Source organism: Phyllopteryx taeniolatus, chromosome 15, assembly GCF_024500385.1.
Source record: "Phyllopteryx taeniolatus isolate TA_2022b chromosome 15, UOR_Ptae_1.2, whole genome shotgun sequence".
NCBI lineage: Eukaryota > Metazoa > Chordata > Actinopteri > Syngnathiformes > Syngnathidae > Phyllopteryx > Phyllopteryx taeniolatus.
Genome location: NC_084516.1, coordinates 21,805,817 through 21,826,056, shown reverse-complemented (window position 1 = coordinate 21,826,056; position 20,240 = coordinate 21,805,817). Strand labels below are relative to the sequence as shown.

General features: G+C 43.6%; 1 protein-coding gene across 3 annotated transcripts; it reads left to right on the top strand.

Moving 5' to 3' along the window:
* The first annotated feature begins 1,269 nt into the window (after positions 1-1,269).
* Positions 1,270-17,807, top strand: dqx1 (DEAQ box RNA-dependent ATPase 1). Of its 3 annotated transcripts, none has more exons than XR_009792066.1 (12): positions 1,270-1,592; positions 3,368-3,758; positions 5,714-5,907; positions 10,237-10,690; positions 11,181-11,465; positions 11,813-11,912; positions 12,036-12,194; positions 13,713-13,904; positions 14,023-14,148; positions 14,348-14,538; positions 14,645-14,983; positions 15,718-15,858. XR_009792066.1 is itself a non-coding variant. In XM_061799360.1 (12 exons), exons 2-12 carry the CDS (start codon positions 3,429-3,431, stop codon positions 16,874-16,876), a joined length of 2,328 nt encoding a protein of 775 aa, XP_061655344.1. In that variant the 5' UTR covers positions 1,270-1,592; positions 3,368-3,428; the 3' UTR covers positions 16,877-17,807. The 3 variants fall into 3 exon arrangements, 2 of the variants coding, with proteins under 2 accessions (XP_061655344.1, XP_061655343.1); XM_061799360.1 differs by lacking the exon at positions 14,645-14,983 and adding an exon at positions 16,675-17,807 and having other exon boundaries at positions 15,814-15,908; XM_061799359.1 differs by lacking the exon at positions 14,645-14,983 and adding an exon at positions 16,675-17,807 and having other exon boundaries at positions 1,277-1,592; positions 15,718-15,908.
* The last annotated feature ends 2,433 nt before the right edge of the window (positions 17,808-20,240 follow it).

The following is a 20,240-nucleotide window of genomic DNA, read 5'->3' as shown; positions in this document are numbered from 1 at the left end:
TGCGAAAGTTGAGGAATGCTCATCAAACACGTGTTTGGAACATCCCACAGGTGAACAGGCTCATTGGGAACAGGTGGGCGCCATGATTGGCTAGAAAAGGAGCTCGCCTGACTTGCTCAGTCATTCACAAGCAAAGATGGGGCGAGGTTCACCTCTTTGTGAACAAGTGCGGGAGAAAATAGTCCAACAGTTTAAGGACAATGTTCCTCAACGTACAATTGCAAGGAATTGAGGGATTTCATCATCTACGGTCCATAATATCATCAAAAGGTTCAGAGAATCTGGAGAAATCACTGCATGGAAACGGCAAGACCGAAAACCAACATTGAATGCCCGTGACCTTCGATGTCTCTGATGGCGCTGCGTCAAAAACCGACAATGTGTAAAGGATATCACCGCTTGGGCTCAGGAACCCCGGGGCGACCCAGTACACAGTCTTCCGGCTCGCCTGGAAACGCCTCGGGATCCCCCCGGAAGAGCTGGATGAGGTGGCTGCGGAGAGGGAAGTCTGGGCGTCCATGCTAAAGCTACTGCCCCCGCGACCTGACCTAGCGGTAGAAAATGGATGGATGGATGGATAGTTTGTTGTCTCTAGCAATGAGGTACTTTAGGTGCATTGGCTCTGCATTTTAATTGTATCTAGGATTTTGAGAATTATCTACAAAAATAAAATTGTGTTATTGTGTAGATGTCTGTAAGCGGAAAAACATAATACACAAATTTGTAATTTCTATAACATCAAGCTCCGGCCTTAGATGGATTCAAATTTCTCCACAACAAATAAGGCTGTCACTGTTTTAACGTTTTAGTTGAACATGAAATCATTAATGGAGTTTAATTTTCTTATGACCCTTTAATATGGGAACGAACTGTTATATGTGTTTATTGCGTGTTGCTGTTGGGGGGGTTGTGAGAAGTGTTCTGTTGCTCTTAGCGCTCTTAATTCTGAGGGGCTTTGAATGCATCGCTCTGCACATTGCAGAGTAAGGAAACAGTGGCAGACAAATTCAACGTGGAAGAAACCCACTTGCCATTAAACTTTGACGAATGTAATTGGATGCAAGCGCGCGCCAGTATAAATGCGCGCTCCCGGTCGTGTGATCATACTTACACCGAGTTACCGAATATTTCCATGTTGGTCTTCTATCCAAATACATTCCGAGTTTCATCATTTGAGTGGGAACAACATCCAAGAGCACAGTTGACACGCAATGAATGGGATGTTTTTGAATTCAAAATGTCAACCACAACCAGAGCAAGGTCTCGAACCAATCGTGGTGTTGAGACGGGGTGGAAGATGATGCGTTTTCTGAGGGCCAGTGAACGCAACGCCCGATTTGACAGCCCGACAGCAAACATGGCGCCCGCTCGAGCGGCCCGTCACCACGTCCTCTCCTCTCGGGCTGGCAGGTTGACGATTAATCGGAAGTGACTGTGAGCAGAAGTGTTGGCCTTTGTCCACCTTCCGCAGTTTTGATCTCCCTGCTTCTCGCCGGTGACGAGGCGCTTCGCCGGAGAGGAGTGAACGGCATCGGGCCGCGCACGAACACTTTCGGCTCGGTTTCGTCACTTCATGCGAAATGTTGGAACAGGTCAGACATGATTTGACTTAAACCGGCTCATTGTGGCGTTCCTGTGAAAGGCTCTTCTCTGTGACACTCGTTGTTTTGGTCGGCCATTAGTTTTTAGGACAAGGGGTTAGAGGTGGACTATTTAAATGGTTCTCCAACGACCGGTGGTGCGTGTCTGCTGTTTCGAATGGAAATAAACTGCGTCGACATGCGGTGTACATTTGAAACCAGCTGGAAAAGTGTAGAACCACGTCGTACTTGGTTGAAACGTCATCTCAGCCCACCTAATCCCTCCTCCCGCGTTCCTTCCAGGGCAATACGATGCCTTCCTGAAACTGCTAGCAACATTTGAATGTAGCCTCGCCAGTTATTCAAGTAACGCAGAGTGACGAAGCCGCAAACGAGTTTAGGTAAAGAAGTAGTGAAAAAAAAAATCTTTTTCAAAAATATTTCTGCTCAGTTAACGAGTTTGCTGGTTTGTTTTTATGACACGCCTAACCACAGCAAACGTTGGTATATATATTTTTTAAATAAAAAAAATAAAACAAAAGTAATTCATTGTGTAATTGTTGTTGCTGTTGTCAATGCCCTGAAATCCACCATCTGAGAAATCCTCATTTCATCATAAAAGAGCCGTTTAGAATATATATATATATATATAAAATAAAATCCAACACAATCCAGTCTCCTTTTTTTTTTTTTTCAGTGATTATTTGAAGGGAAAAAAATAAATTTCTGCTCCCTTGCTTGAGAGCAAAAATGTGTGTACACATGATATTCATCAGATTTTTTTGATTGATTTTTTTCTTCCTTTTAACTCATCGTAAGCATGCATTTTAGAGCAAAGGGTAATTGTTTGCATAGCTAGACAAATGTATTCTTTTTATCTCAGTCCGATGGTGAATGCAGGACAAATCAATATCAATACTCCCAATTGACGGATCAGAGAGACTCGCTCCTGTAACAGTTGTTGAAAACAGCAGGAGGTGGCGGTCTCAGGTAACTTATTTTTTTTTCAAAGGCAAGCTCGATGGATCCTTGCAGAACTACAAAACAAACACAAAAACAAAAATTCATCGCCAAAGGGAAAAAAAAAAAAAAATCTCTATATGTCATGCAATATAAATGAATATGTAACAGGAAAAAAAAATGATCTGGTGTAATATTCTGTTTGTCGTGCAAGTGGTTTTACATTTTATCTGTGAGTTGCACTTTGGAGTCCTAAGAACAACAATGTGTTACATTTTCCAGAGACTGGACTACTGTGCCGCCAAAACTAAAAAACAAAAAAAAGTCCAAGGTCCATTTTTTTTAAGATGTTGTAGTCCTCAGTATAGGGGCCGGTTTACCCCGGAAAGAAAATGCAGACTGTTAATGTATTTGTTTGTAGAGGTGCATGTTGTATCAAAATTAGTTTTCAGAGGGTTACAATATGCTTGTTTTTATAAATTCAAATCATATCCTCTTTTGCTGCGGCTCAGCATTTAAATAACCTTTATCAGATTTGACAGTTTAGTCACAGACTTTCCCAAAAAGTGTGATGCTTCTCTTTCATAAACAGTGGGAATGAACTTGCGTTAAAAGGTACAAAAACAGTCAAAATTGATCTTGCCTGGCCGAGCGCTCAGTACCTAAACGAAACTAATCGAGGAATACTGTTCAAATGTCCATCCATTTTCCATACTGCTTATCGTCACTAGGGTTGCGGGCGGGCGGGCTCACTGTGCCGCTGTTAGTTGCAACTCTATTCCTGTGCATTTGTCATTGATTGTTTCTTTTCCTTAACCTCTCTGCAGGTAAACTCCCTCTATCAACCAGCCTCTCCCTCTCAATAGTCCTCATTCCCACGTGCTGCTGATGTCATCACCACCAGTGAAGCCATGTCCCGAGTCTGGACTCTCAAAGACACTGGATTCTCTGTCCATGTCTTCACTTTTATCTGGGGAGTTAGACGAGGACGGAGTCGAAGGAGGAGGAGGAGGAGGAGGAGGCCAGGACGAGGATGGTTTTCGAGACCTGGAAGTGAACCCATACGATAGTCTGCCGTTTTCTTCTCGCTACTACACGCTACTGGAAGAGAGGCAACAGCTTCCCATATGGAGACACAGGCAGAATCTACTAGAGCACCTGGAGAGTCACAGTATGGTGCTGCTCAGTGCACCCAGTGGAGTAGGGAAAAGCACCCAGGTAAATGAATAAAAAAATTGGGGGGGGGGGGAGGCATTCAGTACCTTGTTCATGAAGTTTGCTGGCCTCTCTCCAGAACCTCTATTTTCATCTTCCACTGGACTTGAAACAACCTTCTAATCTGCAGCCCAAGTTCTTGCAGACGGAAACATTGCCTCTCCTACGCTTAATAACAACTGTGGAGAGTAGGCTGATTGGGCGACCATTAGGTTTGTCGTTTTAAGCCTGGATCAGACTACAAGACAAATTTGGTCTTTCACGATTGCACTATGTCAGACTATTGCCATCCAATCTTGCCGTATCTCGGGCAGACAGTGGCAACGCTACACGGCATCTATTCCGATACCACCGCATCCCGTCTTTTACGATCACTGGGCTTTATCTTGTCAAATCAAACGCTGTCAGAGAGGTGCAACCAGAAAACGTGTCACGAGTCAACATGACCGGATGTACTCGTTACCATGGCGATGACAACAACTATGCGCCACGCCAATGTATTTCATCTGGAAGTGGGGGGGGGGGGCACAAAATGAGGTCAAATCTGTGGTGGTCATAACCGGTGCTTGGGAGAGGACGTTCATTTAAGGATTGCTTGATGTATGTTTGCGTACTTTTAATACGATACGGCTCACAAGCAAACAATTTTTTTTTATGTTGACTAGCAAGCAACTCCTAGCACTAATGGTTGTACGTAAACATGCCGGCGTTCTCATGCTCTCAAGCTTCGGTAAACACTGGGTTTGTGCGTGTGAATAAATGTTGACAACGGCAAGCACGGGAGGCGATGCGCTGGTCACAATACGCAATCCTATTGGTCGACGTCAAGGTATGCTGTCAGAGAGTTGTTGTTGCTAGGTCACACTACATGGAAGATATGTAGTTTAGTTTAGTTTGGATGCATTTTTCTGTAAATTGCCAGACAAAATAGTTTTGTAGACGTCAGAATTAATACTGCTGCTACCATTATGAGTTCCATCATCCATAAAGACGAGTGAGCCCGTTCCAGGAGCAGCCATTACTTCCACCATGCTTCACAGATGAGCTTGTGTGTTTTGCATCATAAGCAGATCCTTTCTTACGCCATACTTTGGCCTTTCCATCACTTTGGTAGAGGTTCATATTGCTCTCATCAGTCCATAAAACTTTGTTCCAAAAACGTTGTTTGCAAAATCCAATCTGGCCTTCCGATTCTTTTTGCTGATGAGTGGTTTGCATCTTGTGGTATGGCCTGGATATTTCTTCTCTCGAAGTATCCCTCGAACAGTTGGATTGTGATACCTTCACCCCTGCCCTGTGGAGGTTGGCAGTGATGTCACTGACTGTTGTTTGTGTCATTATAAGACGCATTAGATTCGAGAGTGCTACACCATGTGTAGGGAGGATAGGACAGGGCGAAAGCATGGACAGAGGTAGTGTAGTGGACCCAGCTGTACAACTGAAGTTTGGTGGGAGTGGCTATAAATATATTTCTAAACATTTTTAGAAATAGAGTGCAAGTGAGGGGATACCCAGGAAGGTTCACACAGTTATGAGTTATTTATCGCAGTGAATGAGTGGCCCCATACCAAACAAATAAGTCCCGGAGGTGAGTATCTGCGGACACACGCAAGTGAATTGACACGGTCTGGCATGCACAATAACCTTCAGAAGTGACCTGTAATTGCTACGCCTGCCCTGCGGGGGCTGAGTGCCCCCACCGAGGCGCCCCCAAAAGTGTGTGCGAATGATTGTTTGTCTATATGTGCCCTGCGATTGGCTGGCGACCAGTTGAGTGTGTATCCTGCATCTCTCCCAGAGATAGCTGGGATAGGCTCCAGTTTGCCCGCGACCCTTGTGAGGCTAAGCGGTACGGAAAATGGACGCATGGATGTGTTTTCTCCTGTCGAGTATATCAAATCTTGTATTACTACTTCCTCTTCTTGACGACCTTTCTCTGTCTTCTTCTTCTCCTCTAGGTGCCACAGTGGTGTGTGGCGTATGCTTTGTCCTATGAATTTTCTCAGGGCCTGGTGTGTTGTTCCCAGCCTTATTCAGCGGCAGCCGTCAGTCTGGCCCTTCGTGTGGCCGATGAGATGGACCTCAGCTTGGGTCTGGAGGTGGGCTACGGGGTGGCTCATGACGACAGCTGTACACCCGAGACTTTGCTCAGGTCAGGACACGTGACAAAGGCTAATAACATACTGTACATATGTATTATTGTGTCACTATATCAGAATCCTCTTTAATTTGCCAAGTATGTCCAAGAAACACACCAGGGATTTGGATTCACCAGGATGCTGATTCTGATATGACTTGCTTAAGTGCTTTTCCAGCTACAGTGAGAGCATATATAGAAAATATAGTCTCATCTTCATCTGAATCACAACAATACACATAGTCTGCTTAAACTAATACGACACCAACAATTGTGTTTTCATATTTTTAGAAAGCATCGTGTAAAAATTCACAGGACAGGGAGGAGAAAGTGAACCCTTCATTTCATAACCTAATCATCCTTATTTGGCAGCAATAACCTGAACGAAACCTTTCCGATAAACGTCTTCTTTCGTGCATTTGTGCCCCACGTTGTGATCAAGTGATGTACACCTGCAACCGAGCATACTATATCTTGATAAAGGGTTAAACAATTTTCCATTGATGATACCAAGCTGTCCAGGCCCTGAGGAAGAAAAAACGCCCATACCTTTGATTCCAGTATGATGGGGTACGTATGACTGCATAATATGTACAGTTGTGCTCATAAGTTTACATACCCTGGCAGAATTAAAGAAGAAGAAGAATCCCCTTTTATTGTCACGAACATGCATGCATGCATGCATGCGAAACTTGTTCTCTGCATTGAACCCATCACAGTGAACACATACACATGTTAGTGGTGCACACTGGAGCAGGGGGCAGCTGAACTCGAGTGAGTCCGTTCCAAACTTTGAAACCGTCTCACGCAGAGGTCAAGCATCCAAAAGGATTGTTCCAACTTTAGTTCCGGCAAAACAACTACTTATTAATCAATACATCATCATTTCGTACTGGTTTGGCTTCAAACCGAGTGGTACATTTCTTCTCGAGTAGTCACATAGTCAGACCTGTAGAATCAACACATTGATGACACACAAATCAAGATATACATTTAGAATATTCATGCAGGTTTGTTTTGTTTTGTGCAAATGTGGGATTTCTTCAATGTTATGGTACACAATCGCGAGGAGTCCAACTGGCCCCCTCTTTGATCACCACGAGCGGGGGTGAGCATGTTCCATTGTTTAACAGTCATCAATCAATTCCTTCCCCCCAGTCACATTGTGGGGGTCATGAGGAGACCTTTGCAGACCTTCTGGATCATCTTGCATGTCTCCACAGTGAAGTCCTTGTCCTTCTTAGGTTTTACGACGGGGAAAGACCGAGCCTTATCTGGTTAAGTGTCAATATAACTTGACACAGACATCCAGTAACATGGGGGGTCTTGTCCAAAGAACTAGATCGGTCTTTGTGTTCATGTGGAGGTCGGATATTCGTTAAAATGAAATCGAGACTATTCTACTAGGTCCATGTGAGAGAGTCACTCTATGGAGTTCTAAATAGCCAAAATATTGGCCCTATAAGCCACACCTCCAATCTTGCATCATTGATTGGTCTCTAGGTTGGCTCACACCTGACTCTGATTAGCTTTTCGAGAATCTGTAGTTTAGAGGTTCACTTACTTTTTCCTCCCTGTCCTGTGACTGTTTACGTTATTTTCAATAGAAATATGAAACAAATATTTGTTTGTGTGGTATTAGTTTAAGCAGACTGTTTCTTCTTGTGATTAGGATGAAGATCAGACCATGTTTTATGACCAATTCATGTAGACGTTTCCAAAGGGTTGACCTACTATTTCCTCCTACTGTTACTTGCCATTAAAGGGTATCATCATTGATGTTGTGAGCTTTTATACAAAACATCGTCATTGTTGTAATATGGAGATGTTTTTTCATTCTGCAGCAGTGGTATGTTTTTTTTTTTTTTTTAAATCATTACATATTACGCAGGAGAACGGTAATTCCCTTGCTCACCTGTCAGGTCCTGGGCAGAAGACCATTGCTCTTTTCTGTGCAAATCAATAGATTACTGACTCTTTCATTGATAATGTTTGAATATTTTATTCCTATGTAAAAATGTATTCTTATTAGATTGTTAACATTAGCATTTGCACACTGCAAGCTTCTAGTAGACATGGCATGTCCGTTAACAGTCGCACATGAAGCATGAAAACCGATTGTAGCTTCACGACTACCTGCTAGTAGACCTCATGTCTCCTTATTTGCCTTGATTGGCACATTCCTTTTCATTTTTTTCCCCACATCTACTCTATGTCCTGTGTAATGGTTATCCCGGTGTCAAACGAGGTCACATTATTGGATTTCAGCAGTTTTGCATTATGTCACATGATCCATGTTTTACTTCCTGCCACACCTTGAGCGTTCTTTGTTCCCTGCACTTTGCAGCCTAAGGTGGCTGTAAATATGTTACAGCAATGTAATTTGTTACCTATGTTGCCTTCACTGCACTCTCAACCTACTGTATGTCAAAAATGAAATGTTCATTTTGGGTTGTTAGCCTCTGCTGTATCACTTCATCGCCTAAGTGTGTAAACAGAATACAATGGTTTGCAAATCCTTCTCAAATTAACGTCAACTGAATAAACGACTAAAAGACAAGATCATGTTCAAACTGATGAACGTTAATTGTTTTTTTGTTTTCCTTTCAAATCTCATTTTTAAAATTTGATCCCTGCAACAAAAGACTGGGAAGGTTGAGGAATGCGCAATGAACACCTGTTTGGAACAATCCACAAGTGAACAGTTTAGTTGGAATCAGGAGTGTCATACGTTTCTCAACGTGGAGCCGAAAGAAATTTAGGGATTTCATCATCTACGGTCTATAGTATCATCAAAAGATTGAGACAATCTGGAGAAATCTCTGGATGTAAGCAGCAAGGCCGAAAACCAACATGAATTGCCTGTGACCTTCGATCCTGTCAGGCGGCACTGCATAAAGAAAACATTGTGTCAAGGACATTGCCTTGGGCTCAGGAAAACTTCAGAAAACCATTCTCCGTTAACTCGGTGCATTGCGACATCTACAAATGCAAGTTACAACTCTACCATGGCAAGCAAAAGCCATATGTCAACAGCACCCACAGACGCCGCCTTGCGCATCTGGGCCGAGCTCTTCTGAAGTGGACCGACGTAAAGTGGAAAGTTGTGCTGTGGTCTGACGAGTACATATTTCAAATTGTTTTGGGAAAATTGTGACCTCTGGGCCAAAGAGGAACATGACCATCTGGATTGTTATCAGTGCAAAGTTCAAAAGCCAGCATCTGTGATAACATGAGGGTGTGTTAGCGCCCATCACATGGGTGATTTGCACATCTGTGAAGGCACCATTAATGCATGCTGAAAGGTACATAGAGTGGAACCTCGATAAAAACGGACCCTGATATAACTGATGTCGGATAGACCGGACCATCAGGACTGAGCAATGTGTCCAAAAATAGTTTCCATTTGTTGCCTAAACTGCTGTTGACAAAGTCTGTTAGAATCAGAATCATCTTAATTTGCCAAGTATGTCAAAAACACAAGAAATGTGTCCCCGGTAATTGGAGCTGCTCCAGTACGACAACAAACAGTCAATTGACAGAGAATACTTTTGAGACATAAAAACATACAAACACAGTTACTGAGCAATAAAAGGTTACCAGTAATGTGGTAATGCCGGTACAATTTATTTGTTTTATTTTTTTGACAATTGTGCAAATTAGAGCAGTTTGAAATGACTACTAGAACAATAGTCTGGTGCAGTGACCATTGTGCAAATTGTGCAGATTCTTCAAGAAATGTTTGCAGTTTAAAGTGACTAGTAGTGGGATAATCTGGAACAATGTAAATTGTGCAAATGGTGCAGATACTTCTCAAGCACCAATGACGAATGACGAATATTGTTCAACAACAGATATGCAAGTAGTGCAGGGTGGCGAGACTACAACAGAACAGTGAGTGCACGATTAGTGTATAAATAGTTAAATAAGTAATAATATTTCCAAGCTTTTTAAACTATTTATTTACAATAACGTGGTACTGTACTCTGTGTTTTAGGCCCCCCCCCCCCCCCCAAAAAAAAAACCTACAAAACAATGTTGCACTGTACAGTAATATGGGTGCATATGGCCTAAAAAAAATGCACTTCAATGTAATGAACAATCGGCTATATCGGACGACCCCCCCCCCCCGCCTCCATTAGTCCATTCTATCCAGGTTCCACTGTACAGGTTTTAGAACAACATATGCTGCCATCCAAGCAACATCTTTTTCAGGGACGTCCCTGTTTGTTTCAGCATGAGAAAGCCAAGAATTTGTATTGTAATTAGTAAGATTTATTATGTTATTCTAAGAGACACGACAAAAGTCTTTGTGTCGAAGTTGACCTTTGTTTCTCTCCTAAGGTTTGTCAGTGACACTCTCCTGCTTGAGGAAATGATGTCAGACCCCTTGCTGCATAAATATGGAATCGTGGTTGTGGACGAGCTCCAGGAGCGCACTGTAGCAACGGATGTGCTGCTCGGCCTGCTGTGTGACGTCTGCCGCCAGAGGCCAGATAACTTCCGTGTGGTTCTTCTGACTCACGCAAGTCTCGCTCCTCGGCTCGCCTCCTTCTTGGGCCCCTCTGTCCCTCACCTCTACATGGACGGCCTCTTCTCTGAGGCGCCTACAGATGGACAAGAAAAGGAAAGCGCGGTAGAAGAGGAGAGGAACTCTAAAAACCTGAAAAGAATGGAGACTCTGTACCAGGAGCTTTTACCTGGGAAGGAGCCTGTGGTTACTGCCTGTCACATGGTTCTCGATCTTCACCGAAGAGGAGAAGAGGGAGATATCATGGTGTTTCTTGCTAGTGCACAGGTGCGAGCTTTACTTTTTATGCTTGACACTTTGAGAATCATGAAGTCAAAGCATGCACATTTGTATTGCGGCAACAGTACTTCAATAGAAAAAAATATTCATTCTTATACAAAATCTATTGTGTGATTTCTTCTTTTCGCTAAGCAAGGGAAGAATATGTTATACACAGACTTTGAAAATCCTTTGAGACCAGGATCAGAACAACAGTGTGTCATATGCTGGTTTCTCTTCACAGTGCAGCTTTGTAAATCGATGTATTCCCTCACAAGCATTGGGGATGCTAATGAGTGTGTTGCACCATATTTAATGCATTGTTGCACACAATATTGTCATTTTTAAAGACAACCAAACTTCCATGCATCATAACTTCCCATTCCTGTACGTCACCGTTACACTCTCACCTTAGTGGTTTTGCTTCCCAGTTAGTCTGGAATGGATGTTGAAGAGAACAGACTAATATTCTTTTTGTTCCATGTTTTCTTGTGTGTAGGAAATCGAGGAGTGTGCTACACGGCTCGAGGTAGAGCGTGTAGCCCTCAGTGCTCAACTTGGCTCACTCAAGATCCTGCCCCTCCACACTGGACTGGGTGGGCTGACTCAACGAGTGTACAACACTGAGGTGTCTCCTCACAGGGAGAACGATGGGTCAGAGGGAAAGGACGCCGGAGATCCAGGGATCCAGAGGAAAGTGATCCTCACTCACTGCCTGGCAGAGGCTTCTTTCTCCCTACCGGCCATTCGCTATGTCATAGACACAGGCCTACAACTTAAAACTGTAAGTTTGGGGTCATTGCAGACTGATAACAATACATCACTAAGGCACTGCCCACTTGAGCACACGTACTTTTGTTACTTTCAAGTCCACCTCCACCAATCGCAAGACGCAGGGGCTATTTGTGTACGTTTCTGACATAAAGATGCCATAACAGATGTGTACTGAACTTCCTGCCAGTTGCAATATTGATTTAAGCAATTGAGACCCAAGTCAACAAGTGCAGTCTGGAGAACTCATTTTCAGTAATCACTGTAAAACAAATAAGTCTGATGGCAAGATTTTGTTGCAAATAACTAACTAGCACAAATCCCTGCTTAGTCCATTTTTGTCTTAATTTTACTCCTTAGGTTTACAATCCTCAGATAAGAGCAAACTCACAGATCCTGAAGACAATCAGCAAAACACAGGCGGACATGCGAGCTCAAAGAGTGAATAGCAAACTTCCTGGTAGGTCAAAGGTTACAGCTGCACAATACATTTCCATTGATTAACTGTCTTTGCAAAAAAAATCGGATTTGACTAATTACGCTACCGCGTTAACGTTGGAAGACATGTTTTGTCTCCCTGTAGGGCTGTGCTTCCGTCTGTATCCGCAGTCCCTGTATGATGATGGTATGGGGGAAGCTCATTGTCCTGGGGTGTTGGAGGAAAACCTCAGCCACTTAGTCTTGTTACTCAAGAGACTGGACATTGCCGACATGGGTCGATGCAAATTCCTCGACAGACCAGGTACAAAAACACTTGGTTCATTTTCAAATCATATTTATGAATGCGAGCGAGTTAAGGAGCTCAACAGCTCGCTCCACCGCGGCAAAGTCATTTGAAACATCGTTGCCTCTCCGAGTTCTCGTGTGTGTTCGTCTCCAGTTAACACAAACACGGGAACGTTAACCGTTTATGAAGCAAAACGTCAGTGGCACACGTTATTCAGCTAGCAAGAAATCAAATATAATAATAAAATAATAAGGGCGGGCCTTATTTTTCATGATTTCAAAGACATTAAAAAACAACATGATCGTTTGTCGTGATAGTTTTGGGGAAAACATATCATCTTAGAAAAATTGTTATCGTTACAATACATATGTTATTTCACATTTATGGTTGATTTCTAATTCATCCATCCATCCATTTTCTACCGCTTATCTGGGGTCAGGTCGCGGGGGCAATAGCTTTAGCAGGCACGCCCAGACTTTCCTCTTCCCAGGGGATCCCGCCCGAGGCGTTCCCGGGCCAGCCAAGAGATGTAGCCTCTCCGGCGTGTCCTGGGTCGTCCCCTGGGTCTCCTCCCGGTGGGACGTGGCCGGAACACCTCACCGGGGAGGCGTCCGAATCAGATGCCTCAGCCACCTCATCTGGCTCCACTGTGACACAGTAAAACTGTTCCGCCATATAAGGGATACAAATCCCCCATTCTGCTTGACCTGACAGCCGAACAGGATAAAAAAAACATTAAAAAAAGCAATGCTCTTCAGGGCGTTGCTTGTTAAAAGTAAATGATCCTTTCCTCTAGGGTGTACACACTCGCGTATGCCGACCCTCAGAGTTCAACATGTGACATTTTTATTTCAGTAGTTTTATTTGGGTGAAAAAAAACTATTTTGGTCTGAAACCAAAAATGCACTTTCGGGCTATTTTTTTGGCTGAAATATTTAGGCGGCCGAAATTTCGGTCCATCACTAATTAATACTTTACATTTTAAAAAGATCTTTGCTTCATAATTTGATATATCTCCAATTATTATGGGTTTAGCGGCACGCTGGACGACTGCACAGTTCTGAGGACCGGGGTTCAAATCCCGGCCCCGCCCGTGTGGAGTTTGCATGTTCTCCCCGTGCCTGCGTGGCTTTTCTCCGGGCACTCCGGTTTCCGCCCACATCCCGAAAACATGCACGGTAGATTGATTGAGGACTCTAAATTGCCCGTAGGTGTGAATGGTTGTTTGTTTCTATGTGGCCTGCGATTGGCTGGCGACCAGTTCAAGGTGTACCCCGCCTCTCGCCCGAAGATTGCTGGGATAGGCTCCAGCACGCCCGTGACCCGCGTGAGGATAAGCGGAACGGAAGATGAATGAATGAATATTATGGGTGTGCATGGAACATTAGCAGTATGTACTGTGCTAAGTGCTAACGACGTGACTCTACTATTTCACACCACAACAAAGCAGTTACTTTATTTTTGTTTTCATTCATTAAAATCTTTTGTCGTCCCATATCTTGCTCTGTCTATATTTCTCTCACTCTCTCCCAGCCCCAGAGGCTTTAATGCAAGCCTTGGAGGATTTGGACTACCTTGCAGCGCTGGATGATGACGGTAACCTGTCAGAAGTGGGCATCATCATGTCAGAACTGCCGCTGGAGCCACATTTGGCGAAAGCCCTGATCGCAGCCTGCGAGTATGACTGTGTTGATGAACTGCTCACAGTAGCTGCCATGTTGACGGGTATAGAGCAAAAGTTCAAGTTAACAAATGAAAAAAAAAAAACATACTTTAAAGGTTAAAAACAATACAAATGAGCTACTTTTGCAAGTTAATGGTCTGATCTTTTGTCTTCTGTCAGCTCCTTCCTGCTTCCTGAGGCCAGAACCTATCAGAGAGGAGACTGCTGTTGCTCACTGGCGCCCTCTAATGCACAATGAAGGCGATCACATGTCTCTCATTAACATTTACAATGCCTACATGGAACGTAAGTTCTCACTAAGTCTGTCAGAGTAAATAGTGAATAGAGTTTGTTGCAGAGGGATTGTGGAATGTAATTTAATCTTATCAAGATGTGGAGACAGAAGTCTGAAGTAATATACTTAGCGGCGAGGCCCTTAAGCTTAGCCATCAAATGAATGCATTACTTGTATTTGGTGTGTGTTTGACCTATGTGCTAATTGCAGATAATCAGGATGAGGCATGGTGCATGACACACTTTCTGAACCACGCGGCCTTGCGTCTGGCTGTGGTGATCCGGGCCGAGCTGCTGGACGTCATGCGGCGAATTGAACTTCCAGTGTCACACCCTGCTTTTGGATGCCAAGACAATTGCACGGATATCAAGAGGGCTCTCATCTCGGGCCTCTTCCTTAAAGTAAGCTCACAGTTGATTGATTCGTTGTGACATTTGAACCTAAACCTTCAGTTCTGTCAAGAATAAATAGTACTCTTCATAATCCATCCACTCTATCGTAAAATAGTGGGATGGGGGTTTGCATGCCCCCAAATGACATTGCAGCGTTGCATCTCGGCGATGAGAGGAAGTTACAGTGAATCCTCGGGAATGGGCCAAAGTTCCTGCCAACTAGTGTGAGAACCTTGTGAAAACGTGTGACCCGAGTCATACAGTATAAAGGCAATACCACTAAATGCTCATGACGATGATGAAGATTATGGTCCACGGGGATTCCAGTCTAACCTCATCTGTCAGCCTATCCATCACCACTGCAAACAAGAAGGGGCTCAGGGCTGATCCCTGATGCAGTCCCAGCTCCACCTTCAATTCGTCTGTCACACCTCACCGCTGCTCTGCTGCCCTCGTACGTGTCCTGTACTATTCTAAACATACTTCTCTGCCACTCCAGACTTCCGCATGCGGTACCACAGTTCCTCTCTGGGTACTCTGTCATACGCTTTCTCTCGATCTACAAAGACACAACGTCGCTCCTTCTGACCTTCTCTGTACTTGTCCATCAACACCCTCAAGGCAAATAATGCATCTGTGGTACTCTTTCTAGGCATACTGTTGCTCGCAAATACTCCCTTCTGTCCTGAGTCTGGCCTCCACTATTCTTTCCCATAACTTCATTGTGTGGCTCATCAACTTTATTCCTCCATAGTTGCCACAGCTCTGCACATCACCCTTGTTCTTAAAAGTGGGCACCAGCACACTTTTCCTCCATTCCTCAGGCATCTTCTCACCCGCTAGAATTCTGTTGAGCAAGCTGGTCAAAAACTCCACAGCCACCTCTCTTTCTAACTTCCTCCTTATTAGTCATTGCGACTTCCTGGTCCACTACACACTTGCCTCTTCTACTCTCCCTTCTCTCTCATTTTCCTCCTTCATCAACTCCTCAAAGTATTCTTTCCATCTATCCAGCACACTACTGGCACCAGTCAACATATTTCCATCTCTATCCTTAATCACCCTGACCTGCTGCACTGCCTTCCCTGTCTCTATCGCACTGTCTGGCCAACCTGTATAGCTGCACACACACACACACACAGCGCATTTATTTTCTGTAAATGAAACAGGATTGTGGTTCTTCCTCAGGTGGCTCATGATGTGGATGGTTCTGGTAACTACCTCCTGCTAACTCACCGCCACGTGGCTCACCTCCACCCCTTCTCTTCCTACCTGTGTCGTCAGCCCTGCCCCGCACCCCCTACCTGGGTTCTCTACCACGACTTCACCATCTCCAGTGACAACTGCATACGCATCATATCCGAGGTTCACCCCCAGATGTAAGTCAAATACGTAATTTGCTACTTTGTAACTAACTTTTTTTTGGGTGAGCATACTTGCTGCTATGTACAGTCTACAATTGACAGTTTTTTGTTATGTATTGCTTTTTTTTTTTTTCCTTATCAACTAATAAAACAATGATTGCAATAAATAAAGCTCATCATCTGAGCTCAATACAGTATAGTAATGCTGGTACTAGGTCAAGAAAGATTCACCTGCAGATTATGAATGATAATGATTCATATGTTGAAATATGAATGTTTGTTCTTGTCATCCTTCTATTTACTGCCACCTATACTTCCGCATAATGGATAGAGTTGTTTATATATGTTCTTGTATAGATTACATTCTTCACACTCAATGAATGAATACATGTTTATGGTTCGATTATTATTTTTTAAATTATTATTTTTTATTTATTTATTTTTTTGGGGTGGGGGGGAGATTCAATTTATTTGTCAGGACTTTTTTTTTTTTTTTTTTTTTTCAAAACAATTTTGAAACAGAATCGTGTTTTGTGGACCAGCTGAACCATGCAGTTTGATGGCTCATTTAATGACGTTAAATGGAACATTGAAAACCTTCAAAGCTCATTTAGTATCAGAAGAAATAAAGGAAATCCAAGAAGGCGAAAAATCCCGAAAGCAAAGTTTGTTTCGAATAATTGAGTTGTCATTTCATTTTTCTCGAAGCAAAGGAGTCAAACTAAAAGCTACAAAATAACAAGAACAGGAAGTGCTGTTGTGGCTATCGTGTGTGTTGCAGGCTCGTGGAGCTGACGCCGCAATACTTCCTGGGAAACCTGCCCTCCAGTGATGGCAAGGAGCTGCTGATCAAGCTGAGGCAGAATACGGAGCTTTACGCTTCCGAACAAGACCGAGTAACAGACGCCCGCGGAGACGCAGACACTGTTGGAACGGAAGAGACTCACAATCGGTCTGGCACGGAGCTCTGTGTTGTCCAATGAACATACTGTCGTGATTTGTCTTACTTTGTATCATTCGCCGGGACTGGAAAACACTAATATATTTGAATTATGGGTAAGTTCGGTAACTTTCTGGAAGTTCTGTGTCGTTCTCCTTATTGCGGTGTACTGTACTGTTCGCTTCTAGAATTCTGTCAATTTAAGAATAATTTCACTGGTATTTCCATGATGGGAGCTTTTGGGCACGTTGAAAGATATTTTAGAGGGCAGGTGCTCGAGCCCAAAGAAAGAGCACCCACGGTATTGGTTGTCGTCGGGGGAGCGCCAGTGACAGATTTTTCCCTCAGCTTGGGGGTGGGGCTGGTAGTGACAGAGTTTCCTGTCGGATCGGGGAAAATCGTTTTTTGTCCCGATGATGCACCTTTGCAAAATTCTCTTGACAAACTATCAACTTTTTGGATACTTTTCTACAGTCTTGGGGATCCTACTTGGTCCTTATGCCTGCCACTTTCTGGAACAAATGAAAACCCTCTGTTTAAAGTGGACTCCTCTCTAATTTGATGAATTTGTACGTACCGTTTCGCCAAATACGAATTTGTTTGAAACATTTCAACTGTGTAATTTTCTGCAGAACATAAATGGGCTATTTTATCACATTTCAAAAAAGAATACACATTGACACGAATTTTTTTCAACTGTAGTTTTGAGCAGCTGTTTGGAAAGGCGAGGCATGTCTCCCCTTGAGAGGCGTAAGCCCTTGGGGAAGCGCAACATCATTTTAGCTGTGTTAACCTCCTTTTACTTTCAGCTTACAATGGGAGCTGTTGTGGTTTTCCTGATGTACGTAAACATTCGAATTTACATGGACATGAATGTGGCTGTATGATCACTGAGAAGAATGTGTATATTTGATCGCTCACTGAGACGTGGCGACGGGTAATCGATTTTTCTCGATTAAATGAAGCTTCTCGGCTGGGTTTTTCCTTTTTTTCCAGTCGACCCCATGCTACTGGGGTGGGGGGGGGCAGTTGACTTTACATCAATCCTGGACTGCCTCGGTAGCGTACAAGTCAACCTCCCGGCATATAACAAAGGTCACATGCTGGACTTAATCCGCTGCGCTGACATCACTCCCGCTGACCTCGCCGTCATCGATTTCCCAATCTCACACCGCAAAGCAGCACTTTTTCGACTTTCATACCCAACTCCGCAAAGTCAAAGAACAACGACCATCTCCTTCAGAAACATCAACCCCACAGATCTCTCCAACCTGATCAGCTCCTACCCCAGCCCTCTAACCCTTCTCCCCTGCTGACCTGGTGAGCCAACTGTCTCTCCTCCATCCCCCTCACTGCCCTGGCCCCCCCTGAAAACCCATTCATGTCAGTTTGATCTCCTCCCCTTGTTAAAGCGTCTTTACCATCCATTTACCCCGTGGTCACAGTTGTTTTTGGAAATTGTGGACGTCGTGTCCTCCGGGCCAAAGAGGAAAAGAACCATCCGACTGTTATGGACACAAAGTTCAAAAGCCAGCATCTGTGATGGTATGGGTGGGGTGAGTTAGTGCCAATGGCATGGGTAACTTACACATCTGTGATGACACCATTAATGCTGAAAGGTACAGACTGGTTTTGGAGAAACATATGCTGCCATCCAAGCCACGTCTTTTTCATGGACGCCCCTGCTTATTTCAGCAAGACAATGCCAAACCACATTCTGCACGTGTTACAACAGCGTGGCTTCGTAGTAAAAGAGTGCGGGTACTAGACTGGCCTGCCTGCAGTCCAGACCGGTCTCCCATTGAAAATGTGTGGCGCATTATGAAGCGTAAAATATGACAACTGGACTGTTGAACAGCTGAAGCTGTACATCAAGCAAGAATGGAAAGAATTCCACTTACAAAGCTTCAACAATGAGTGTCCTCAGTTCCCAAACGTTTATTGAATGTTGTTCAACGAAAAGGTGATGTAACACAGCGGTAAACGTGACCCTGTCCCAGCTTTTTGGGAACGTTTTGCAGCCATAAAATTCAAAGTTCATGATTATTTGCTACAAACAATAAAGTTTAACAGTTTGAACATGAAATATCTTGTCTTTGTAGTGTATTCAATGAAATGTAGGTCGAACATGAGTTGCAAATCATTGTATTCTGTTTTTAACACAACGTCCCAACTTCATTGGAACTGGGGTTGTACATAACACCCTCAATTTCAAGTTTCAGCTTCATCACTCGATCTGATACTATTTTCACCTCCAAGACAGTCTTAGCTAACTCTTCCTTTAAAATAACCCCGACTCCATTTCTCTTCCCATCTACACCGTGGTCCAATAATTTCAACCCTGCCTCTGAACTTCTAGCCTTACCGCCTTTCCACCTGCTCTCCTGGACACACAATATTTCAACCTTTGTCCGATTGATCATCGTCTTCGACCCACAGTAGCTGAATTTCCACCGGCGCCCTGCAGGTTAACGGTGCCTGGGCTCTTCTGATTATTCTTTGCACTCCTGTGTCAGAAATCTTGCGAGGAGCACCCGATCGAGGCAAATTCACGGTGGTATGATTGACTTTCCACTCGCGCATTATGGCCCCAAACGTGCTCACTGGAACATTCAGAAGCTTCGATATGCGCCTGTCAGCAGTGCCATCGTTATGTTTTGCAACAATTACTTTGCTCCGGTCTTGAGACAGCTCTCGGCTCTCATCCATCATGTGATGTGTCTTGACTCACACCTTGGCAATGACACCTTTTTGTATGCCAACAATAAGGACTGAACCAGCTGATATTTTTGATTATTGATCGATTTTCGGTGGTGGTGCCTTTTTGCACCTCCCTTTCTTCATGTGTTCAATACTTTTGCCCTGCGTCATTTCACATTATGACACACAACTTAATTTCTGATCTCATTTGTTGGACTTTCTTTGTATGTGTGGATTATTTGGGTTGTTCCCAACATCTAGTGAAAATTTCATATCGATAGCACCTTTGGAAATATATTTAGTGAGAAAAATGGTGACGTGTTAAATACTTATTTCAGCCCTGTGTGTGTGTGTGTGTGTGTATAGAAACATTGCTAAATGTAAATACAGAAAAAGTGGTCGAGACACATTACAAAATTTTGGGTGGAACAAAAGGACAAAAACTGCCTCAGCGTTTTTTTTTTTTATATGTCTAAGGGATGCTAATAACGGTCAGTTATGCATAATTACTGATCCAGGATCTGCAATAATTGGTCATGCCCAAAAGTAACGTGTACCATCATTAGATTTTGGGGGGTTTGAAGTTGAATTTCAGTCAGAGCCCTGTGTGCCTTTTCGTCCCCTTTTTAAGCATAAACATTCTGTTGTCTACAGGTCTTGTACTTTGTACACCGCATGTAGGAAACCACCACATGATACCACGTTGA